Source organism: Dromaius novaehollandiae, chromosome 14 (assembly GCF_036370855.1).
Source record: "Dromaius novaehollandiae isolate bDroNov1 chromosome 14, bDroNov1.hap1, whole genome shotgun sequence".
Taxonomy (NCBI): Eukaryota; Metazoa; Chordata; class Aves; order Casuariiformes; family Dromaiidae; genus Dromaius; species Dromaius novaehollandiae.
The window spans coordinates 12,296,754-12,322,372 of NC_088111.1; the positions used below are offsets into that span (position 1 = coordinate 12,296,754).

The 25,619-nt window shown below is 37.9% G+C and overlaps 1 protein-coding gene across 1 annotated transcript in view; it reads left to right on the forward strand.

Moving 5' to 3' along the window:
* SHISA9 (shisa family member 9) overlaps window positions 1–3,626 on the forward strand; it is a 195,635-nt gene extending 192,009 nt beyond the window's left edge. The window contains exon 4 of the mRNA XM_026096441.2: window positions 956–3,626. Within this exon, the coding sequence (XP_025952226.1) occupies window positions 956–1,326 (371 nt within the window). The 3' untranslated portion in view covers window positions 1,327–3,626. The remainder of the gene's footprint in view (window positions 1–955) is intronic.
* Window positions 3,627–25,619: the final 21,993 nt, after the last annotated feature.

Consider the following 25,619-nt stretch of genomic DNA (forward strand, 5'->3'; position numbering starts at 1 on the left):
ATACTTTTAAGCAAGGCCAAATACATGCCAGCAATAACAACAGCTAAACCATTCACTGGAAGACACTTGCCCAGGAAACAGCAGAGGACAAAATCCTAATTTGAGAACTGCAATGCAGCATTTGTTGTCGGGGTTTTGCTGCTATTTCTTAGAGGCACTAGACCCAGAAAATGGTGTCAGGACCCGGCATTTAAAATTTTCATTGTCCATAAAATCACAGTGTAAATACCTAACCTTCAGCAACCCCAAGAATTTTCAGCCCCATAAAGCACCAGTAAACTTTCAACTATTTAGAAGAACTGGTCCCATTCTTCATTACGGCCTAAGGTATTATTCAGCAGAAAGTACCCAATCTCTTATGCTGTTGGACCTCACAACTGGTTGATTAAATACTCGCTTCACCTTTGCACTTAAAGGGATGTGCTCTGATACAACAGGGCATCCCAGGATGCTTCTATGTTTCAGAGAAAGTTTGTATACTTCTAAACACATTCTAAACTTCCTACGCTGTTTGAGAGGTACAGTAGCATAATCAGCTGCATAGGGTAGCAATACCTTTATTCCTTGGGCATCCAAAGTTGATCACAGAACCCTTCTAAAAGTTGCTTTTAATTCAAAAGCAGTGCATATGAAGTAAGATTCTTAGGAAATTGCCTCATAATAACAAATATTAACATGACCTGAATGCTCTGGGGCAAGGACAGTCTTCTGTTAAGGGGCAACAGGTCTTGTCTGCACATATGCAGTACCTAGCATAACGTCATCCAAAAAGATATAAGCACTAGAGAGAAAATAAATGGCGGGGGGTGGATTTCTTCTACTGATGTATCTGTAAGTCCTTCTGGTCCACAGGTGTAACTGTACACAACTTATTGTAAACTGCATGGTTTTTAATATTTTTTGCGTCCAACTAACTTTTTCCTTATTGTCCCTTTCCCCTTTTAAATCCAAATAGCTGACAAAGTCAACGATGACTTCTACTCCAAACGCCGACATCTTGCAGAACTGGCTGCCAAGGGGAGCTTGCCACTCCATCCAGTGCGCATAGAGGAAGACAGAACGTACACATCTGACAGCGGCACAGCCAAACAGAACGGGCAGAAATCCAAAGTCACGAAGATCCACACACACCCATTAGCTTACAATTCCCATTACAAGACCTGGGATCCCAATTACCAGTCTCTTAGACGGCAAGTGTATACAAACAAGGGGAAGCATGGCGCAGGAGATCCAACGTTAACCGACCCACTGACAACTCGGAGTCAGCATTATTTGGGCCCACAGCCATACTTCATAACTAACAGCAAGACAGAAGTAACTGTTTGAGGTTTTTTCCTTTTTTTAAAAATGAAATCCTTCAAAACCACACACAAATACACACATGACACAAACACAACTGAAAGAGGCAAAAAATAAATTTAAAAATATAAAAAGAAAAAAAAAGGAAAAGGAAGGAAGGAAGAAAAAAGAAACTTCCACCTGGACATTCTTGGTATCCAGCCAACTGTAGGCCGAAGAGTGGGTTAATACCATTCAGCAATACACACTGAAGGTTGAATTATAAACTCCATTTGTATTTCACAATGGAACACAACCCTTGTGACTAAATTTTTTTACTTGAAACTAAAATCCATGATGAGAAGTAGCACAATCTAGAGAAACTCTATGTCTGCTTAAACATTTATGCTATGTTTCTGCCTTGAGACAGAGGAAGAAAGAGAGAGAACAATATACTGTAATATATTGTTCCAGTGAGGAATTTTGTATAAAACCTAACAATAATTACTAGACCTGTGAAAAGCCAAGAGTGAACATCTTGGTACAACCCTAACGTCTATTATTGTACTTTCATACCATTCTATAGGAAGCGCAAAAAATATATATATACAGTAGGGGACAAAAAGACTCTTTCACATGAAATTTGTGAAGACTGTTATGATTGAGATCATGTGGGACCTTTCTGGATGATAGAGAATTCTGAGGGATGATGACAAACAGCAGAAGATTTTATTTCAGTTTACTTTGTTTGATTTGAAATTTTGGGGAACCTCCAACATAAGAAGAGACATATCATATGACACAGAAAGCTGCTGGGGGAATAAGGGCATCAGAATATTCCCTCTCAGTCCTCCTGTTTTCAGGCAGATGGTAACAATTCTCACTTTGCAGACTGTCAGGACTTTTTCTTCACCTAAATGTTTTGCCTATCTTCAACTGCTTCAGACTGAAAATAAGCGTGGGTGGTGCCTTTATTGTATTACTATTGTTCAATGACAGTCTTGTTTCTCAAAGTGACCCCTCTGTTCCTTTAAGCTATTTCCTCATGTTTTGCTGAGGATGACAAGGGTTCTGCCCTACTCGACCTCCTCTGTTTGTCCAGAAGGGAAACTGGACTACACCTCCATGCAGTGGTTGCACAGTCAAGACTATTTAGTTAGCCCCTCCATTTTCCCAATTTAAACTTTTCCCCTCTTAGTCTCTCATTTTGTATTTGCTTTTAGCCATAGTAGTTCTTCTTTGTAGTTCAACTAAATGTTATATGGTATATTGTCTCTCTTGTTTGGCTTTCTATAGTGGTGTTCCCCCTTGGTGGGCTATTTGGTGGAAGAGGCTACTAGACTAGCCTCAGACATCGAAGAGATCTGGGTTTAAAATAAACAATTGGACTTGTGGTCTTGACTGGGGCTCTGATGAGTTGAATGCCTTGTTTGTATGAGCAAAACCATTCTAGAATTGGGCACCTTTAGTAGCCTGGCAGTCCTGGAACTGTAGGGCTTCTGTACATCCTCAAGGAGACAAACAGAGTTGGGATGGGAAGGCGGTACTGCAACAGCCTGATGCCAGACAACACACACTGTCTTTCACTTAAATTCCTGCCCTTCCCCCAAAGCAAGTAATTTGGCTAACTCCTAATTAGCTATCTTACTGCAGTTGCATTCTCACCAGCTGTCAGTTCTTGAGATTAGTTTTGGAAGAGTATACAGGGAGGAGTGAGAACTGTTATGTTGTAAGAAGAACTGGAAGTGGCGTTTCTTACTGTACTCAACTGACTCTGGCAGTGTTTCTTCTTAGTCTGAAGGATGTGAGGGCTAAGAAGTGGAAACGTGGTTAGGAGGAGAGACCATTTTTCTAGCTATCTCAAGATTGATTTGCATCCTGAGAGCACTGGCATCTCTACATAAACTAAATTGTACGATCATATTTAAGACTATGAGAACTGGACAAAGCCCACGGGACAAATACTTTGCACACAACCCAGATTCTCCATTCTCTTACTTTAATTCCTTTAATCTTTATTGCCTTCATAACTGGCTGACTTAATTTGACCCTTTATGGAATGTTGCTGTTAATCCATATGCTTTAGATACACATTACAGCTGCACTCTAATTCACACAGGTTTCGTGTAACTTGAGCATATTTTATGTGGAAATATTTTAGTAACTGTATGTTCTGTAAGTAAACCCGTGTTAATACTTGTTAACTACAGAGTTTATGATACCAATAATACTTCCTACAATAAAATGTTTGTTTGTTTTTTAAGAATGTTTATTTGTAAACATATGTATTCACTATATTAATATGAATTTCTTACCTGGCAATAAAATTGATTCTATGTGAATCCAAATTGCTGGCTCATTTCTAAGCTTTTTTCATTGGGCCGATTTTTTAGTATTAATTGAGCTTCTACAGCCTTCTACTGCAGCCAGTATGGTTCATCTCACTGAAATTAATTATTTGATTCTGACATTGGTAGAACAGGAGGTTCTTTTGAAAGCAGCTGCATTTGTATGCATTACATATGTACAATGTGTGTTACATACAATGTAACACAATACATAAAATGTAGGTATGCATTGCAAAGCTCCATGTGCACTGTAAACCTCCAAGCACCACACACAACTTGCATCACTTGATCAGTTAATTGCAGCTTTTGGGGGTAGGGGGTGAGAGGGAAGAAGATAAGCATGCATAGGGCCAAATCCTGATCCTAATAAATACACAGGAGTTTTGCTCCAAGCTTCAAGTTCCAGTCCCAGGACTGGAACTAGCCAGTAAGCACACATGAAATACTGGTGTATATCACCACAAAATTTTTATACATTCATTACAGAAAATGCTGTACACAACATCTGTGAACCAATTCAGCTGGAACAGAAAGGTCTTTTATGGGCTTTGAGTATTGTTAATGGCTCATAAACTTGACAGTGAACAGAACCTCAAAAAGGAGAGTACTTTGGTAGCTGCTTCTCTTTGCTCTGCCGCAGTGATGTTGGATGAAGTTTAGAAGGCACAAGGCATCAGGATATCTAGCTTCAGTAGCTACTTAGGGCATGACTGGCTGCAAATTTTTTGAACAATTCATTTATGTCTCCTAGGAAGCCAAGACACACATAGTCAGAGGGAATGCATATCATTTCAGAAGTGGCTGGAGTTAGCCATTTTAAACAACAAAAAGGAAAAGTCTCATTTTCATTCTATCTCTATATGGGTGCCATGAAATAACCCATAAAAGCCCCACTTCTAGTTACAGGAAAATTTCTCCACCTCAGGCACAACTATGAAAATAACGCCCTTTCTGCCAGAGGGCTCAAGAGACACATACTGAGTGCACCCTCAGGGCTTGAAAAATTTCAGGCAGCACTGCTGGCAACAGGGCAGCCTGGAGAGCCAACTAGAATACAAGCCTAATGTATAATAGAAACAAGTTTTTCCCACAGCTCCATCTGCAAGCCTTCTATTACACATGTTGCTTCCATCAGCAAGTTCCTGACTGAAATCAGGGATGGCAAAAAAGCCTATCACTTTGCTAGTAGAAGTGCCTCTGCATAGCTTTGATTCTTGTGGAGACAGAAAAAAATTAAACAATTTCTGCCTCACCAACATAACATTACAGTAATGGAAAAAGATTAGAGTATATTCTAGTCCTTACCCAGGTTCCCTGAGCTCTCTTGTATACATCAGCACCTCTCCGGCCCCCAGAACAACTCAGAACTGGGAAGGCACAAAATTGCTACAAATCACATCCCTCTGATCCTGTCAAGTTGTGGACTGCGTGTATTCACTTCTCTCTTGCTGATTTTTTCATTCATCTTTCTTTCAGTTTCCCTTTCCCAGATTCCTCTGGCACTTTTCAAACATAGTCTTGTTCAGCTATTCCTCTCTCCTTTCCTTTCCTCTGTTTGTCATATCCACCCCACTGCACTGAGTTTCTCTCCTTTCCACCATGTTCTTTCAACCGCCCTTCCCACTAAATCACTGATAGCTTCTTCTTGGAGAAAACCGAAAAGCTTCTTCTCTAGATCTGCCCTCTGAACTTAGCCTGCTTGTAGCTCTCCCCACAGACTTTTATGACACTTTTTCTCCTCTGTGACTTCATTTGTGGCCACTCCATGTAATTTTGTAACTCCTCCACTATTTTATCACCTGTTTTCTAGTACTTGCTCTCACTTCTCCATCTATAATGGAGGGTTGATAACATGCCAGTCTTACTCACATTGTAAGCTTCTTGGGGCAGACTATGCCTATAGCACATACTATAGCTAGAAATTTGGCATTGATCTGTATTGAGGCCTCAACAGGTAGCAATACCTACTCATTCTCTCTACAATTTATTCCTTCCACTAAAATAAGCTGCACTCTTCCTGCAGCCATTCCTAGACCTGACCAATGTATCATAGCTGCAGCTGTCTTTGAATCTCCAGTCATCCTCTAAATAAGCACATTGCTACCATCGAAATCAGATTTCTAACCTGTCATTGCACAGTCCCTCATCTTTCACAAGCTCAAAGGCCCGTCTTTGATTTTGTATCTCTATTTGTTTTGCCTCTTATGTCAGCCTGAACCTTTGTCACCACAGGCAAAAATTGTTTTGGGTTCACTTAAGTATTTCTTTAATAAGGCTCTTCAACATTAGCCCAGATATGCTGCACTACAAACAAAAAATTGTATCATCAAGAAAGTGAAGATGTTCCATATACAGATATATAGAGTCTAAAGGTCTGAAGTTTATGTGTTTTAGACTCCCCCGTCATGGATTCTCATGGATTAATCCTTTGATCATATTCCTTAATTTACAAAAACTAGAGAGGGAAGTGATGACTTAATAAATTGAGGATCTGGTCTTGTCCATTCCATAGTGTACCTACAAAGTGTCTCCAGGATTAAGACTTCAGATCTTAATAGATCTGGGCAAAGAAGCTATAGAGCTTTGCTCTATTTTTATAGCATGGTTATTGAATTTTGGGTACTAAATAAATAACCCGAGTCCACACATCCATTTTGCACACAATCCTGTGCAATGTATTTAATTCTGGCCCCATACTTAAATTTATGTAGGTCTTCCAGTGATAAAGTCTTTATTATAATTATATTATCTTTCTATCGGGCATAGACAATTTTATCTTGCTAAAAACAATTAAGACAGAAAACATTATTGTATTAGTTCATACCATTTCATATATCATCTAGTGTTGACAATGTGATAATAGGACGAGGAACCTATTACTAAAAAGTGAATATTGTTATTTTTGTGGGTGGGAAGCCATTTTATTGTGTCTATTGATTGCATATTACTTCAGAAAACTTTCGTGATTTATTTCAGTATTTGTATGGCACATATATAGCAGTGTAGACACCATGCCAGCCTGGGTACTAAAGGTTATTTCAGCCACAAAGGACTGAATATAAGCCCTGTTTCTTTAAAGTTATACAGAAACTTGCTCTGGGGATTGTTTCTAAAACATCATGTTTAGACATGATCAATAACAAATAGCTTCCGGGATACATTTAAATCCTAATTAAAAAAAATTCGTATATTAATTCAATAATAAAGTATCAAAGGAGTAAAATTACTTTAACACTGTTGGTTGTATTAAATATCAGGCACTACTCAGAAAATAATTCCTAACTACTCTAATTCTCCAGAAATGAGACAGGTTTGGGAAAATGAAATCTGAGTTTTTCTAACTATATAAAATTATGAATTTACCAACAGTTTGGCAGAAAATGTAGCATATAATGGCATTACGCCACAAGTCTCCTGGAGGATAAATCATGACACTGTCCCAATTTACAAGATGTGAATTACATTTATATTACATTACTATCAGATTCTGACCACTCTTTCCAGCTGCCACCTACCTGAAGTGATGTATAAAACAGTTTTTTATGTCATACTCTGCAATCCATATTTCAGCTTGCCCACAAAAGGGCATAAAGGTCTAAACTAATGCCTTGTCATTTGAACTCAAACTTATCTCTAGTGTTTCTCCAGTAGATGAGCAGTGTTTTTCCAGCAACAGGCTCAATGTCGAGGGGTGCATAACTCACATCTAGCAAAGCAGAGGCTAAGGAAAGAGGCTGTGCAATGTGAATTTGTCATTGGCAGCCTGGATTATTACTCACAGAGTGCACCTTTTGTAGTGCTCATGCTCTGTTCTAGCAAACTGCACAATCAGCCCAGCTGGCTCTCCTGGTATACATTGTGTAGGACCGTGTTTAGAAGGGTAATGGCAGATGAGTGTGACTAATGAGGGAAGATAAACTTCAGTGTTTTATGCTAAAACACTAAATCAATTCATTTGAAAAATGTGACATAATAGCACATTAATTTCAGCCTACAGATGGGGAAAAAAAGAGCCAGCAAATGCTATTACAGCTAAAACCCCAGGGGAAAAATTTCAATATAAACACCAACATACAGTTCTAATTTGAAAAGTGCCTGAAAAAAACATTTCTTGGAATTCATTCTTTGTGCTTCAGAGACTTCCAGACTCATTTGCTCAGCCTGCAAGTAAGATATTTCTTTGTACCTGCCAAGTCAATCTGGATCATGAGCATTAAACCAGGACTTGCCTCCCCATCCAGCTGCACTAACGAGAATCAGGATCAAATTGAGATACTAGTTATACCAAATAACTGCACGAAGCATGCAGTCAGAGAAGTGCAGGTGACTGGACCTAGTAAACAATCCTGCAGAAGATTTACCATGAGGAATTTGACACATCTCACTCAGCTCTGGTGGCTCTAGTAGGCTAGCAAAATACAAGGGAGACATACTTGTCACTAAAGCCACTAAAGCTTTTCAGTTACACTTCTTGACATTGGGAAAAATCAGTCCTGGCCCTGGTTCTGTGGATTATTTCTATGTCATTATCTGCCAAATATAAACTGCCTGAACAATCCAGGGCTGCCTCTTGAATGACATAAGCCCTTCTTATCCCAGAGCCCTGCTCTTCTAGCTGTGTAATGGTGCTGCTTTAAGAGCAAGGTTTTTTCTTCATTTTCACCTCATAGCTTAAGGTCCCTTTCTGGAAAGCAGAAGCTATGGATTCAAGCACACTTCAGACTAAGATATGCCTAAAACTGCAGTCTATCACCTCTATTCTGTTTCATGTAGAAAAAGAGAGTGAGCCAGTACCTGAGTGCATGAAGAAATGCTGTGGTAGGTCTGGTCCATCTCTGATGCATGAATGGGGTCTCTGTCTCTATCTTTCTCTGCAGGTAACTCAAGGACAATTTTGCATCCCAAAACTGACATGATTTTGCAGAGTTCTTTTTTTTTTTGCTAGTATTTAGAGACATTAATTTTTCTCTTTCTCCAGGGCCTTAACAATACACTCTTACTGCTATACACACAGTTGTGCCTTGTCTACATTTCAGGCAACACTAGCTTCCTTTGCTTAGCAACTTCACTCTCATTTAAATTATAAGAGACATCACTCTGTTAATAGGGGTTGATAGTTCACTGGAAGAGTTTATTTTCTGAACTTGCACACAAAGCGTTGTGTGCAATCCTAGCCATAAATAAGGCTGGGAGCACAATAGGCTCCCACAACAGTGACGATTTCAAATCAAGAGAGAATGTCAGACATCGTTGCTATTCACTCTGAGGTTCAGCTAAGAACTAGAACTGAAAATGGAAATGATCACAAGCCTTTTGACTGGTCATTGGCAGGATTATTTTGTCAAGAAAACAAAGCCTACCAAGCAGCAGGTGTGTCAATGGAACTAATAATACACCCTGTGCGGAAGCAAGTTCTTTTTACGGTATGCAGCTGTCAGCCTCATTTTCGCTCTTTCTTGTATTTGGGCTCACACTAACATTTTGATCACAGTATTTTTTATTATTTGAGACCTTTGCCAACGTTAGTACACATAATTCTGCAAAGCAATTGATGCCCAAGAGAAAGAGCACTTTACCCGCTACTTACTATTTCTTTAAGCAACAGATACACCAAAAAAACATCGTAACTGTGTTTTTTTTCCAGGCCTACCACAAGAGAAGAGAAACTAGATTTGGCTTTGTCCTAAACAGGTCTTTTCGGGGGTAAGAAGAGAGCCCAAGGATTCTCACCTTACTTTTGTATCTCTTCTTGAGGCAGAGTTACACTTCAGTAGAGACTTTTCATGCACCCTCAGCAAGGGATAGCACAGATCATTGAGCATAGAGACTTCCTGTTGACTTCCTCACATATTATGACAGAAAAAAATCATGCAATTGAAAGACATATAAAGATAGGCTGAACCCTTGCTGCATCAGTACTGGCTTTGCCATATACCATATGCCCTGGTCATTAATGTCCTTCATTAGAGTGGCAGGGAAGGGTTAATTACACAATTAGATGCCTCTCAGGAAAACTACAAAGGCTTCAAACACAACCACTAACCCCTCTCCAAACTTGCCTGTTCAGCCCTTTTACAGAGGTGGCCTGCATAGTAGAGGTAGTTTATTGTGCACCCTGTAAAGTGGTGTCATTTGCTTCTTTCCACCACCCATTTGAGGACACCAGGAGAACTATGTGGTATTTTCAAAGCTGACATTCTATGGTGAACTCCTATAATTTTCCTGAGCATCCCATCATACACAGAACCTCACGTACCTCCGTACCTACATAGTAGTCTCAAAAATCCCTTTGCGTGTGTGTGTGTGTGTGTGTGTGTGTCTATGCACATACACACACAAACATACTTTGTAACAAGGTTTTTCAAATCAGTCTCATGACCTTTAGAGCCTGACTCCCTAAAACATTTGTGTTTGCAACACCAGCAAAGGGTAACACCGATTTGGGAAATCCACCTAATCGCCTGGCTACATTTTAGGAGCTTAAACGGCCTAATGTCATAGCCCTATATCAGTTTTGAAGATGGGATCTCTAATTTTCTTTAGTGCTTTTGAAAATGAAACACTAAAGAATGTGACATTCTGAAGAAGAGACAGTCTAAACTTTAGGGATGGAAAGTGTCATTTAAGGCTGTAATGTGTTTTGCCATTACTGCTTGGGGAATGATAATACTAAGAATGATAGAGAGCAACTTGACAGGCTCCATTATGGCAGAGACAGTTTGTGTATGCTATTATGTGCAAGACCCTGCACGAGTCTGCCTATGCAGAGCAAACTGTTCTGGTTTTTACTAACAGTGATTTATGAAGCTGTTTCTTTCTATTCTAAGAGGTGCATCTGCAAAGTGCAAGACTAAGAGTACTTATAACAAAGGTGCTCTGTTAAATCTAGCAAGAGACACAACATAGTACAGCATGACTCTAACAGCTCAGAGCCTCTGATCCTGCACTGCTGAGTTAGTGGCAAGCTTGCCAATATACAGAAGTCAAGACCAAAATCCACAGACAGCACACATTCACTCATCCCTTTAACAAGCAAAACTTTTTTGGATGCATTACAAGTGATTTTTTAATCAGACACCAACTAAATGGTATGAGAAAGGAGATACAGCAGATACATGACAGGACTGCACAGATCTGCTGGACTCAATCACTCCTGAGACTGCATTTCAACAAAATAATGGCTGCAATATTGCCTTGTAGGAAAATGCAATTATCCTACCACTATCTCATCTGTCTGTTTGTCTTGTAACCTTGACACAGCTCATAATGAATAAGGAAGACTCCACTCTCAGGATGTTTGCTTGGCTCTGATGTACATGTTCAAAGTCCCTTGTGAAAGACAGCTATTACGGCTGTTAGAACACTAATGTCTGCGTAAAGTCATCAAAGTGCAGGTAGAAAACTTAAAACTTTCTATGGATAGCATCAAAATATTTTGGATTTTGAGGCCCAGTTCCAAACAAATTTGGTGCCTAGCTTCTTAGAAATGCCAGCCTTAATCTTTAGCTTCTTTGACTTCTAGTTAATATTTGGCTACTAACCTAGTAAGATATTTTTCACACTTCTACACATGAAAGTGCTTACTAAATATTGTTATACCATCTGCAGTTATTTCACTGTGTGCAGTTTATTTTATTAGCTGAGATGTCACTGTCCAAATTCAACAGTATTAGATGAGTATTCAGCATGAAATCCTTCCCCTATCATCCCCAAAACATAACATTTCAGTTATGTTTGGGGTTGAACTTCCATGATTGTTTGGTAATATAAAAATCTACTATGTTAAAAGCTCCTATAAACACTATGAAATCTATTCTGCCATTTTAACTGTTTCTTTTCATAATAGGAATAGAATACTCATATTTTAGCAAAAAGATTATGCGTGTGGAGAATATTTAGTGAACAGGAGAAAGAAAGGGCATGCTACACTGAGACAATGTAAGGAGACAATATCACACCTTTACTAGCCCAAATCCCCTTCCCCATATCTACAATATTATGGTCACAACTATTGTGTAACAATACTTTCTCATACAAACATACTACTGAGGTTGAAGTATAGCCAATGGATTTAATCAGCTTCAGGGAAAGATGAAGCTGACTTTCCCAAAATGACTTTCCGATAACTTCCATTATATTTGTTGACTTTTTAGCAGTGACCTTTTAGGATGGGTCACAGTTTCAGAAAAATGATAGATACGGAACTGCACAGGTACTCTCTGGAAAATATTACAATATTCGGTAGCCTTGAAAACTCTTTTCTGCTGTTCTGTCTGAAAAAAAGAGAGGAATATGTGCTTTCAGGCTTTCATATATACATATGCATACATACGTATATATCTATATATAGAAGAAAAAAGAATCAAAAAAGAGACAAGCATAGACAAGGCAGCAAAGTAATTACCTTTTCAGTGCTGTAAATGTTTTAGAACACTTGCCAAAGAGCCTATTTATCAACATTAATAGAAGCAAGCTTGCACTAGAACTTTTAAGCAGACATGACATGGGGCATTAATTTACAGGGGCATAAGGAAGTAATTTTTTTTCCCCCCTCTCTTCTCTATATTGGCTTTGGGTTTCGGTTGGTTGGTTGGTTCTGTTTGGCTGGTTGGTTCTGTTTGGTTTTGTTAATATCAGAATTGCCATATTCCCATCAATAAATAAAAAATAAGGAAAAGACACATTATCAAAAAAGTCCTCTAGATCAAAAGAAAGGTTGCAAAAATGAAGATGTGAGTAAGACTACAGCAAGAAAAAAATATATAGAATTGATAGTGCTGCCTGTTAATAATGATCAAAGTTTTACAGCATCTGCTAATTTCCCCTTTGTCAGTTGTGCAAGGGAACCACATGAGAGATACCATAATAGACAGAGATTTTTTTCCTCTCAAAGATCATAAGTCTCCAGAACCTGTGACATACATGTTCACTTTCACACAAGCTGTTAATATATACAAGCGAGGAGAGAACCAGTATTTTTATCAATGTGGAATAGCAGCTGAGACAGACAACACAACCTCCGCAGAGGGACATATCCATATGTTGTGCAATGAATGCCAGAAAAATAATACAGCGTAGGGGTTTCTCTCCGATATCTCATTTTAATGAGAGGTCAAAAAACATTGCCCATAAACATACAACGAAAGCTGATATAGCATGAGAGTTTAGGAAAGCTTTTGGAAAGTACTTGCTCTACATTAATCCCCAGACCTTCTTCTATTATCCAGTTAGGACATACTCTACCTCCTGCCAAAGCTGCATCCCAGGCCCTGCCATGCACATTCTATATTTCTTGATCTTTTCTGTTGCCTAGTAAAGGTTTTTGAATTTGCTGCCAATTCAACCCCTGAAGCACAGATGGGAATAAAAAGCATCTTATCTCCTAGCATACTATTCTATATCATGTTTTCTACTATTTTCAAGCTGTACAGTCTTCCAAGCTGTATGGCATGCCTGTTTCCCTTGGGATACTATTTCACATGCTCACAGAATCCTAATACGCCTTGTTCATATTCTGGAATGTAAGGCTTTAAAGTGTAGAATAAGGAGCACTGTACTTTCACCTGTTTGCATCTCATTCTTTCATCAACAGGAAGAAGAATTGCCAGAAAGCTGTTTTATAGGCTTCTTGTCCAAAACTTCAGACTGAGGTGCCAGCAGGGAAGGCACTTTTGGCACTCCATATCGGTGAGCAGAGGAAATGCATCTGCTGGAGAACCTTCATTAGAGGTCCACTTTGTCCAGAATTTTCCCAGTGACACCTTAAAAGTCATTCCTACTGGTAAGGTCTCCAGTCAAAGGTCTTTTTATGCTATTGGCCCTCTTCTGGCATGGGTTTTGTCATAATGAGAGGAATTTCTAGGAAAAGACAATTACAGAAGCAGTTCTTTAACTTAATGCAGGGCAAAAATAAATCTCTGTTAAAGCTGCTGCAGTCATGTGGAGAAGCAAATGAACACTAGGGAAATCACTTATTTGACTACTAGTTACATTTATGTGCAACTGTTTTCCTGGAGCAACCCAAAGGCAGGACCAAGAAGCATTTCCCTAAAACCTAAAGGCATATGTATGCGTACATGCCTCAGCTTCTGGAATCATGCTAATGACTGACTTAGCGCCAGTGTCATTCAGCAGCAGGGGACAGAGGAAGGGATGTGATTCAAGAACTGTAACAACGGAGAATTTGCAATGGTGGGTGAAGAAATGAGTTATTTTATTGCTAAAGCTCCAGTGGAGTGGACATGTTTTCTTTATGTAAGATACATACCTTTGCTGTATTTTCCCAAGTTCATGCTGTTGTCTTTTCCTGTAACAAACCCCGATGATTGCATGCACAAACCCTGGGCTGCAAATGTGAAGGGATGCATACATCAAGCCAGTGCACTGTAACTGCAAAATCTTGAAGGGGCTTATGTTAGAGGTGGTACTTATTAAATTGAAGAACTACCTGTAACTATTTGAACTCTGCTGAAAGGATAATAAATGTTTTGATGCTATTTACTATGCTTTCATTTTCTTAATTTCATCCAATATTCTCTTGCCCTCAGAGAGGATTTGTCCCTCCCTTGGCCCCCTTGCCCAGCAAAATACTACCATAAAACTTCATAAACCCTCCCCTCGCTTGGTGTTCTTCCCGCTTAAATATTCATGGTGGAAGGCGAAAAGTTTGCTTTAGTCTATATCTGATGTATATTTTAAAAGCATAGGTTACTCTTAACTACCTGAATCTCTCTTCCTTGATCCTGAAAATTGCTATTTATGTTTGTTCTTATGATGTCTAGAACTGACTGCAATACTGTGGACAGTAACTTCATGTGTGTCTAGAACTAGACTTTGCTGTGTGAAACTTCAGGTCTTTGCACTGGGGCTAGTGACTACTACAGAATTATCTCTATGTCTTAGCATACTCAGTGAACCAATTGAAGTCAGTGGGAAAACTTCAGCTTCTCCCAAAGAAAGCTCTGAATTTGCACTGGAATCCTGACAATTTGGTTCCTTATCATAGGTAAAGAGCAGCAAGAAAAATCATTTTGTCCTGGCAACATTTCATCAGCCACTGTCCTTTCTTCATCCATCACCACATTTCACAAAAAACCCAGACAGCTTGCCTGTGAATCACAGGGATTGAAAGTTGGTTGAAGTCTATAAATACCATGAACAACACAAAAAGGGCAATTCATTGTTTGGAGAAAAGGTAATTAGGATGCCCTAGATTCCAGCATTAGACTTAAATACTTAAACAAATACAAATAAAAAATGAGTAAATAAAGTTACTCCTTTCAAAATTATATAAATTAAATTAGTAAATAAATTTCCATCCCAGTGCCAAAGAGTTATGATAGACGATATTTCTTCCTTGAAAAGACAGCAGATATAAGGTACTGCGATGTATAACGCTTTAGATAATAATTCACTTAGACCTTCATATAAAACACGTTTTTCTTAGTTGTCCTCTATTAGATGACACGTACAGCTAGTGTATGATCACTAGATCAAACATCCTGTGAGCTGTTTAGGAGTCAAAATTCCTTGTATTTCACTCTCCTGCCTACACATAAGCTCTCCACAATATTCATTAGAAGGTTATAAAAGTGTTCACTCTGAACAATCCCCCCGGAGAAAAGATACTGAAAACATCATGTAGTATACTTTAAGGATACACCTACAGATTACAAACGATTAGGTCAATTCTGTGGCAATTAACATTCAGAAAATATTCACTTTACCTTCCTCCTGGACAACAACATTCTCTTATTACAGCACTATGACCAATTACTGTGCTGAGATTTCAAATAAATGACTGCAATAGTAGCAATATGCCCAGATATCTTTGCAGATCTGGGCCAAAGGAGTACAAATCCCTTTGAGTTTCAGCAGGTCTCATTCTACAAAAACAATTCTTACAAACAATCTTACTTCCTCCCATGACAATGAAAAAAGATGGCAAGTAGCAGTAGGTGTCACACACTTTGGTGAGGCTTCTGATGCTGATTTGCGTCACATTTTCACGAGGAAGCTGGGAAACATGGGCTAGATTAGCCTGCTAGCATGACCACGATGGAACAGAATAGTTATCTGTAAGCCTCTAATGAACTGGAAAGAGGAATCAAGCAGTATTCCTCAAAAGTTCACTTCAAAATACACTTCCAGAAATATAAGTCATCTGGAGAGCAGCAGGAAAAGATTAATCAGTGAGGTTATTGTAATCAGTTATTACTTAAATAATCAGTGTGAATAATCAGAAGTATAGAAAAAAAACTGTGAGAAAAGCAATGAAAAAATAGCTGTTGATGCTACAGAAAAGACAACTGAAGAGAGATATTATATATAGATTACATAATTTGCAACTCAAAGAGTCACTGAAGAGAGGATAAAACTGTTCCTCTTGTCTAGTGAAGAGAGTACAAGACTCACTAGTTAGAATATCAGTGGTGCAGGTTAAACAGTAAGAAAATCTTCCTAAAGGTGAGAGAATTAGGGACTGAATTAGAATACTTCAAGTTGTGCAAGTTCTATCAGTGGATGTTTTAACCCACTAACACATTTCAGTCAGGATCCTGCATCAGGCCAGCTGGATGGAAGAAGGCCTCAAGAACTGTGTCACATTTACAAAATAGTAAAACGACACAGCTGAGAGTTAACATGTAAGCTTTTCATAGTACTACCACAGCTGACAGGAGCTGTGTATTTGGGTGAACAGCCTAGCACAGTCTTCACTGAATATGAAACTACTTAAGTCTTTAGCTTCTCTGCTTGTATCACCAGCAATGTGGATGCTGGGTGACATATGCTCACTGGTTTTGACATTGGTCCACTGACACTTACCAGACACTGAGGAATTTATTTTAAGAATATGTCATGTAGCTAGTAATTGACAATAAATCACAAATAATGTTTTAGGCATAAATAATGTTTGTGCTACATATATTTTTAAAACATAATCCCTTCTGCAAAGTTCTTACATTTGGTCCAATACCAAATGGACAGGAAACTAACACTGAATGAGACTCAAGGATTTGCTCAAGTTTACAGTATGGCAAAGTCAGCAATTGCATTTGGGATTCTAATAACATTCAACTGGGTCTCTCCTCCTCAGGACATCACAGTGATCTAAAAGGCCAACATCCTTCTACCACTCCTTAGAGAATCTGGTTTTGATCATTTCTTTCAATGGATTCGAGCATTGTCCTAAAAAGAAAAGGCCGAGACCCTAACAGCAATATAATAGATCTGCTATTTGGATGATAGAACTTGTGAAAACACTATGAATGTGAAGCCAAGGGGGATCAAAGCATTGGTGAGAAAAGTAGCCCCACAGGTATGCAGAGAGGTCTAATTTTCCTATTATTTTCAGTTCATTTCACAGGGTAAATAAATGGCGCCATGAAAGCCTTCCCCAGTTTGTCAGATTCCAAGGAAAGGCACTCTGCTCCTTCCTGAGGAGAGGGAATGAAATTCCTGACTTCCCCTGAAACCATTTCATTCACTTTGTGAGTACAATGATTATCAAGTTCTATGGAATCTTAAAGAAAGCTTCCTCAAACTTTATATTTATTCATTTAGTTACTACTTATTTCAGGAAGGGCAAAGAGAAAAAAATTACAAACTTGGTGGAGGAGAATGAGGGGAAAGAGTAGGAAAGACTGAGCGCAAATAGAAAAAGACTAGAAAATGAGCAGAAGTTGGAGAAGTCTGGGGATGAGAATAAAGGGAAATGTGCATCAAAGGAGATTCAAGAGGGTAATCAGATTAAGAAACAAAAGAGGAGGAAGAAGGGGGAAAGGGAAGGTTGTAGCAGAAGAACAGGATGAAGGTAGGTCTTGCCGCAGACAAAACAAGGAACATGAGAATATGAGGGACTGCAGCCTCAAGGAGGGAGGTGGAAATAGAAGTAAAAGTAGAGTGGAGTAAAAGAAGTAATACAGGAAATGAGCTTAGTTCCTGGGAGAAAACCTGAAACCAACAGCTAAAGACAGTGGCATTTCTCCCAAAAGGCAGGGTAGGAAAGCTATTTTGTGCTCAGACACTTGTTTCTGCCTCTGATTTGCCTCTAAGAACATTCAGAGTCACTAACTGAAATGACTTGATCCTTAGTAACTGACCCATTGATTCTCTTAGTAATATTAAATTATTTTTTGGAAAAAGGTGCCAATATTCTGTCGATGTAAATATCTCAGTCTTCTTGAGCTTAAACCGACAATGTCTGCAAAACAGTTCAATGGACAGGATTTGGGGCCCGTAACATCTGCTTCCCTCCCTGTTTTCCCAGAGAACTTACAGATCCTACCTAGCCACATGGCTAGAGGGATACCTGTAACATTACCAAAATGCACACATTCCCATTCACACAATTCTGATCACATAACATGAGAAGATTCTGCCCTGTAACTTTCTAGCACCTATACGGCCCTCCCCCAAACTACTTTTTCCCTCACAACTTGTATAGCTGGAAGTACTGTAAAATAGGTGCCAGCTCCAATACTGTAACCTTGGAAAACTGAACAACTTGAGACTGCAAGTGCTCATAAGGCATGACTGGAATTGAGCTGATCTTGATCATCCAAACTATTTCAGACTGCAGATTGGTAAGGCTGTTTGCAAAGGGCTACGAACACAGGGACGTGAAAAACAGACAAGTTGAGAAATGATGGGCTAGGAAGTCTTTTACTAAAAAGTATTTTGGGGTTATATGTCATATAGAAGATGCACAATATAATCCTCATACTCATATTGTAAGTCTTCGGCTAATGTAGTGTCCAGAAATTTATAAATGAACTCCAGAAATGAGAAACACCAATGGTCAGAAGATGAGAATTTACAAATACAAAGAGAGTAAAAAATCAGATAAAACAAAACTTTGTTATTCAAGAGAGTATTTCTTTTTATACAGTGGAATTGGCAACTACAAAAGACATGATTACATCTATGTAAAGGCTTGCTGAAAAGAGAAAAACAATATACCCCACTGGAGACAGGAAAAACCTTAGCTGGCATAAAAATGACTTAGTTAAGTATTAGATGAAAAACCTTTTGAATGACATGGAATGACAAGCAGTGAAATGAATTTATACAGAGGCTGTGGAGTTTCCATAGCTGGATGATTTTCAAAAAACATTGAACTGATTCTGTCAAAAATGATTTAGATGTCATTGGACCTTTCATGAAGAAGAAAGATGGACTAGAAGATCTTTGAAAGTCCATTCCAATTATTTTATTATTTTTCTTCAATGCACACATCAAAGATGGGACAGAAAGTCTATTCCTCTGAAAACAAATTTTCTCTATTTCTTTTATCAGTTAGCAACAGCTGAAACCTGTAATTAGTGACATAAAGATATCTGAGGTTTCCTAAAAGTTTAGTGTTATTACACTGTAATAGCAAATCAGTGCATAATGATCCCCAGATGGATTTATACAGTATCTGAAAAGCATATATATTCCAACATGCATATTCCAACACACTATGAAGTGTCCGGAAACAAAAAATCCTGAGGCACAGACTATTTTAACTGTGCTATTATTACCAGTATTAATTTCATTCATACGTTTGACTGCAGCTCTTTCATTCAGTGGCCCTACCTGGCAGTAAGCCACTCTCTAAAAGGCCAATATCCTGATCTCCAAGACATTTGTACAATGAGCCTCTATAGATTGTGTGGTCTCAGAGATAAGGAAAGAACTTGTTTGCACAGGTTAGCTCACAGTTATAATCTAAGTAAATCGTGCCACTGAATTCCAAGAAAGCATTTGACAGGATAGCAGACCACAGAGGTGAAGTAGAAGGTTTTGGACCAAGATGCAAGGCTGGGCTTCCAAAAAATGTAGGTTTCACTTCCAGCTCTGAAATGGACTTGTTCAGTCATTTAGGATGAATCGTTTTCTTTTTGTGGTATTAGTTCATTCAGAAAGTGTGGAAAAAAATAATTTTCCTATAATTTGAGTGTAAATTCCCTGGGACAAGCAATCTAGCCCATACTAGTTAAGAGAGAAAGGAAAGGAAAGAAATATATTCCCAATTGCAGTCTGTAGTTTGTATACAAACTCTAGTTGGTCCTGGGAAGCCTACATGGGGTTAAATCTACAACCAGATAAATTCACTGAGAATATAGGCAATGATGTCACTGTGACAAGAAGTTGGCCTTAAGATAAATAAATGGGTTTTTAGTATTCCCTGCAGTCATTTGCAGTCCCTTTGCACTAAGATGAAATCATAATGCTTTGTAATTACAGATAAAAGGGATTTGACATGAGAGCTCTCCAAACAAGCCAAACATCCTGGAAAGTAAAAAAAGACCCAACAACTTGCCTACATATTCATTCTCCAGACTCAAGAATAACCATCAAGACAATTTTCTCATTATTAGCAGCTGTTCAGAAATCAGTACTAGATTCATTAGTTAAATCAGTGGGATTTCCCAGACAAAAAGAAAATTATGGAAAGAGGAGTATTTAGGAATAAATTAGCTAGACTGTAACAATGTCACAAACACAAAACCCTACAACTCCGTCATAAAAATTACACAAAAACAAATGATCAGAAGATATGTTCCAATTGTAATTGAAAAACTTAAGGGGTAAACCCCCATTCTCTTGACAGCACAGTGGATAGACTCATCTATGGAGACACAAGCGAGAAAGAGAGTCCTCAAAGAGATCATAGGGAGTAAGGATGCAAAACAAGGAAACTTTATGCACTGCCATGTCTGTAATTTAAAGCAGTTCAGATTTAAATTACATCAATGGAAACTTTGTGATCACCCTACAAAGCATGGAACTAAGGGAGCCTAGAGTTCTCTTTCTTCTTTTTCTCTTAAGCCAAGGCAAAATACATATGCAAAAATTCTTAATAATTACATGGCAACCACTGTTACACTACATGTCAGCAATACGTTTAAAACAGCTAGTTTGGTTATTGTTGGTCACATACATGCAATAGCACAGAGCTCACTGAGGGTTAACCCTGCAAATATTTACCTACTTTCTCCATCAGGTTTTGCAGTAGGTGCAGAGTTCTGGGCTGCTGCCTACATCAGACCCTTGACTGCAGTGTGGCCATTTGTAACAACTAGTGAGAGACTGACAAAACAGCTGATAGTCTTCTTTCAGGAAACTCTGTACCTCTCCAGGCTATTGCCATTACACACCACAGAGAAAAGCACTATAAAAAAAGTGCAGGTAGAATTTACATCAACAGTATAAAAATGCATGTAAAAGGCATGGCCAAAAGTTATACTTATAAAGCATGCCTTTTAAAAGCATACTTTTAACTGATGAAGTAGAAAAACTGATTAAAAATTTAATTGCAAGTGCCTTGCAATTACAATAGAAAATCCCAAGCACATTATGTCTCCTCAGAGTGAATTCACCATTAGGAAACATGGATCAAATTAGGAAATTCAAATTAGCAGTTGCTGGAAATATTTTCATCTGATTACTTAAATCCTTTTCTAACAATTCAAAACAAAAGACACTGAATCTTTTCTAGGATGAACTCTTCCCTCCCAACCATTATACCTTTAAATATGAAATACTTTGGATTAAATAATACAAGTTACAGATATGACTGAAAATACACATCTGTAAAAAGTAATCATTAGCTAGTCCAGAATTTCACGTAAGATTTTGGCCATTAATTTTCCATCTGTTATCAATGCTTTCTGTGCTGTTACTTCACTTTAAAGATGTGGTTTGTATGAGAATCATTGTATTCGTTTGTAAAACATCACAGTATCTACCAGCAAAGCATTGTGAGGTGCTGTGTTGAAAGCAGATAGATTAAATAGGGCTTTCACTCTCATTTGTACTGCTGGGAATCCATCTCTCCTGACAGACTGTGGGAGAAGCAATTTCTATAGTCCTATATATGCCAAAGAAATGTCATATTTCTTTTTATGTCATAATATTATCCTACATAGACAACCATACTCTACACATGCTCGAGAGTTGGTCATTAAATATAAAAAGAATGCTGATATGTTACATAGCAATTTATAAATAGCTTGTTGTTTTCATTACACTACGGAATTGGTCATTTAATATTTATAAATGTAAATATAAAACAATTATTCAAGTATTTCACCAGAAAAATGGTGATATTTGCTGAATAATGTTGGTAAACATAATTTAATGAGTTTATATATATGAGCCTGATTCTTGGAAAGAAACAGAGATGTGCTAAAAGAAGTATAAGCTAGATAAAAATTAAAAAAAAATCATTGTAAGTTGTAAACAAAATTAGCAAAATGCTTCACCAGTGATGCCAGCAGGACCATTTTCAGGGTATTTATTTCAAGAAGAGGCAACCTCATGCCCTAACTTAATCCTAATAGGATACTTTCCTACTGACTTCCATAAGGACTATGGACTCTTACCTAGCAAGGTATTTAAGCAGGGCTTGGACTTAAAGCTAAATATGTGCTTAAGCATCTTATGGTACTGGAGTCTAGCTGAGAAGATACATTTCTGAAACATGCAGTTATTTAAATGAAAAGGACAGCATCTGAACTTGCTGAATTACATGACGAAATACAGCAAACTGGCAGCTGATCTGCGTGCTGAGCTCAGTTTGCAGCAGAATTGTTTTTCACAATATTGACCTCTGTAACAATTTCCTTAAATTGCAGTAGCTGTTCTAACCTCAAAAAGAAGAAAAATCACCTAAAATCTTTTATTCTGTGGTCTACTATAATATCTGAGGTTGCATTAATTTTATTCATTATTTACATTAAGAATTAAAGTAATTGTTAAGTAATCCTAGCTTTCAAATTAAGTTATTTCCTTTTCTAAATTTATCATTTCCCTTTTCCAGTGGGCACACTTTTCTGAAGCAAATGAAGTGACAAAGTTGTAAGGCAACTGCAGACCTATCAAAATTACTAAATATTTTTTTCTCATCTTTATTTACAAAGATGCCATTCAGTAAACCTTCTGAAAGGAAAAATGCAAGGAAAAGGAAGAGCAAGAGTCTGACTGCAAAAACAGGAATAAAGTGAAGAGCTTTTTCAAGCTAGATCTATATCAATAGCTAACCCTAGCTTTCAGAACAAGACAGTCACTGGTAACAAGGAGCACTAAATGGTGGTCTGAAAGGCATATGTGAATTAAGATGATCTTCTGGGATCACTTAAGAAACTTTTATATATTTTCATAATTCGTTGAAATTTTGTTCTCATTTCTGTGTAATTTTCAATTTGTATGATTTTTCCTTATCAGTGGTTGCCAGAGTGACCTCTTAAACCTATTTTTAGACTGGAAGTAGACATCTTTAAGTGTGTAACTTGTTTACTGGGTGAAATCATTACTCGAGCATTCATCAGAAAATGGAACTGCACCAAAAATAAATAAATTCAAAATGATGAGTCTTTTCATCCTCTGTAGTACTGCTGCATGGTAAGGGGTATCTTGCTTAAAAAAAAAAAAAAAAAAAAAGTGTAAGGAACAGATTTTTATTGTAATATGAGGGTTTTTCTCTTATCACTATTGAACAGAAAGAAAAGCTACATTCTGCTCCTGGAGAGATATCAACTGAAATTCACAAAATCATGTAAATCATGTCCACTCAAACAGGTCATAAAGGATCAAAAATATGAGGTCTTGTTTCCTTTTGTTCATCCTCTGTAACTAATAATAATAGTAATAATAATAATAAACATAAGCAGCCTGTTGTAACAGTTCCCTAAGAACAACTCACAGCATCTAACTAGCCCGTAAGGTTTTATATGCATAAGGTTCCTGTTGATTTCAGTACTAGCTGTTTTAAAAGGATGCATAGAGGGTATTAATAAAACTTCCATTCATGAGCTTTTCATGATTTTCTCTCACCATACTACATCTTTCTATAAGTGACTTTATGCAGCTTGCACGCACTCTTCAGCTTTGTAAGCACTAGCAGAATATATACCACTGGATAAAACATCATCTCTGGTTTTAATGGAGGACTGCAATGAGAACAGGTATTTTATAAATGTCTAGAAAGATGGATAGCAAATTAAACTGAGTTTAAAAAAAACAGACAGCATCTATCTACATAAAATCACCCACTATCAATAAATGGGCTATCTTAAGAGTGTGTAAACAGCAATATCATTCACGGCTACACCACAACATAATTGCTCACTGGATTTGAATGAGGTTCCCCTGAATATAAATGAAGAGACAGAGTGAAAATAATAGCAGCATCTGAAGTCAGAAAACAAAAACGATTCAGTAAGATACACCTCCTTTTATTATGTGTGTGTGAATTACTATTAAACCAATAGGTTTATAACACTGGCTAAAATGAAGTACAAGACAGAAAGACACGATGCAAGTTTCCCCATTATGTTCTGCCAATATACCTCAGCCTTAAAACACAGCTATTGCCCTGTATTAAGGCTATTATAACCCTAAGCCTCTTTTAAATACCATCTGCAAATTGCTTCAGACTGTGTCAGAAAAACTGGTGATTTTTAGGAAGATAGACAACTGCAGAAATCTCACAAATCCGTATCCTTTTATGCTGAGGGAAATCTAAAGCCTAGGTCGCTTGTGCTAAAAGGAATCAACCAGGCCTGTCAGATCTTCTGCACGTTGATTACTGAGACCTGTAACAAGGAACAAAAGGGAATTTAATCTGTTGTCACAGTGTTGCCTTGATTTGGAGCAAACCCAAGTTGAACAGCAATGTTCAACATCTAATTCCCTGTTTCCAAGACTAGAGCAATAGCATTATGCCTAAACCTTTTTGACAATCAGCTGCTGGAAATGCAAAAAAGATGAACGCACGAAGCAATCCACCTAAACTGCACTCTCGTTTTCTATGGGGACCAGATCCACTACACTCTCAAGGCAGGCCTAAACCAGCACAGAAACTGGCATGAAACTCTGATGGTAAAAAATCTGACCAGAGAAGGCTTGAAATGAAAAGGCAGCCTCGCCTACAGTGGTCAGCAGGTGAGCAGAGCTGACTGGACACTAGATGTGGCAAAAGCAAAGGAGCAGCCTAGAATGCATGTAGCAAACTACTGCCAGTGAAGATAAACAGGAAAAAGGTATTGCTTGTCTTCTCCTAAAGTGAGCATCCCTTTATGGAACAGGCAGCTGAAACGTGTACTCCTCTAGACAAATCAAGGATTTCATCCTCCAATATGTACATTGAGACAATGTTAAGAAAAAGATAGCTGCAAAGATTAACTGAAGGACTCCATTCCATTGCAATTTCAATCCATTCCATTTCACTCCATTCCAGGAAAACCATATCGGAGACTGCAGAGGCAGACGCTGAACAGTGTATGTATTGCCTATCTATGCAACAAAATTTCTACAAAGACTGTATGTGAAGGATACAGTTTTGCCACTCTCCTACCTTCTCTTTCTCCCTTCCCCCCCAAAAAGAGCTGAATCAGGATTAAAAAAAGGCAAACGCAGACATTTCCTTTGTGTAAGGTGATCACCTTTGATTCAGTATGTTAAAAATTCCCTTTTAATCATTTTGAAATATTTCCACTGCAAGCATTTAACCTTTTAAAAAGTATTTTTATTCTGATTTTTGAAATTTAAAAACAAAAAATTACTTTAAACTGGAAAATTTGGAGGTTCATTTCTTTCTTTAAGTGAGACTGATGAATCCGAATTTTTCCAAAAACCTGAGTTGAAAAGCTATTCTTAAGTGGCATTTCTCCATGAATGCTTTGTTTTGATGTCTGGGCAACATTTGGCTGCAGCTTTTTTTACTGATAAATACCCAACTGACTCCAGCTCCTGCCATAACAGTACTAATATCTGAAACTATCTACATGTGTATGCTTAGTACCTAAACAAATTATATATTTCATAAAAGAATAAACGCAGCTCATCAACATCTAGGTGTCTTTCAACCTTTTCAAACACAGGCAAACTTTTCAAAAGAGTCAAAGGACCACCTCATGTAATGTTATTATAAAAACTTAGAGTAGAGTAAATACCAGGTTAAACTTCAACGTTTATTTACTACTTTTGTTTTAGTCCAATTGTTCA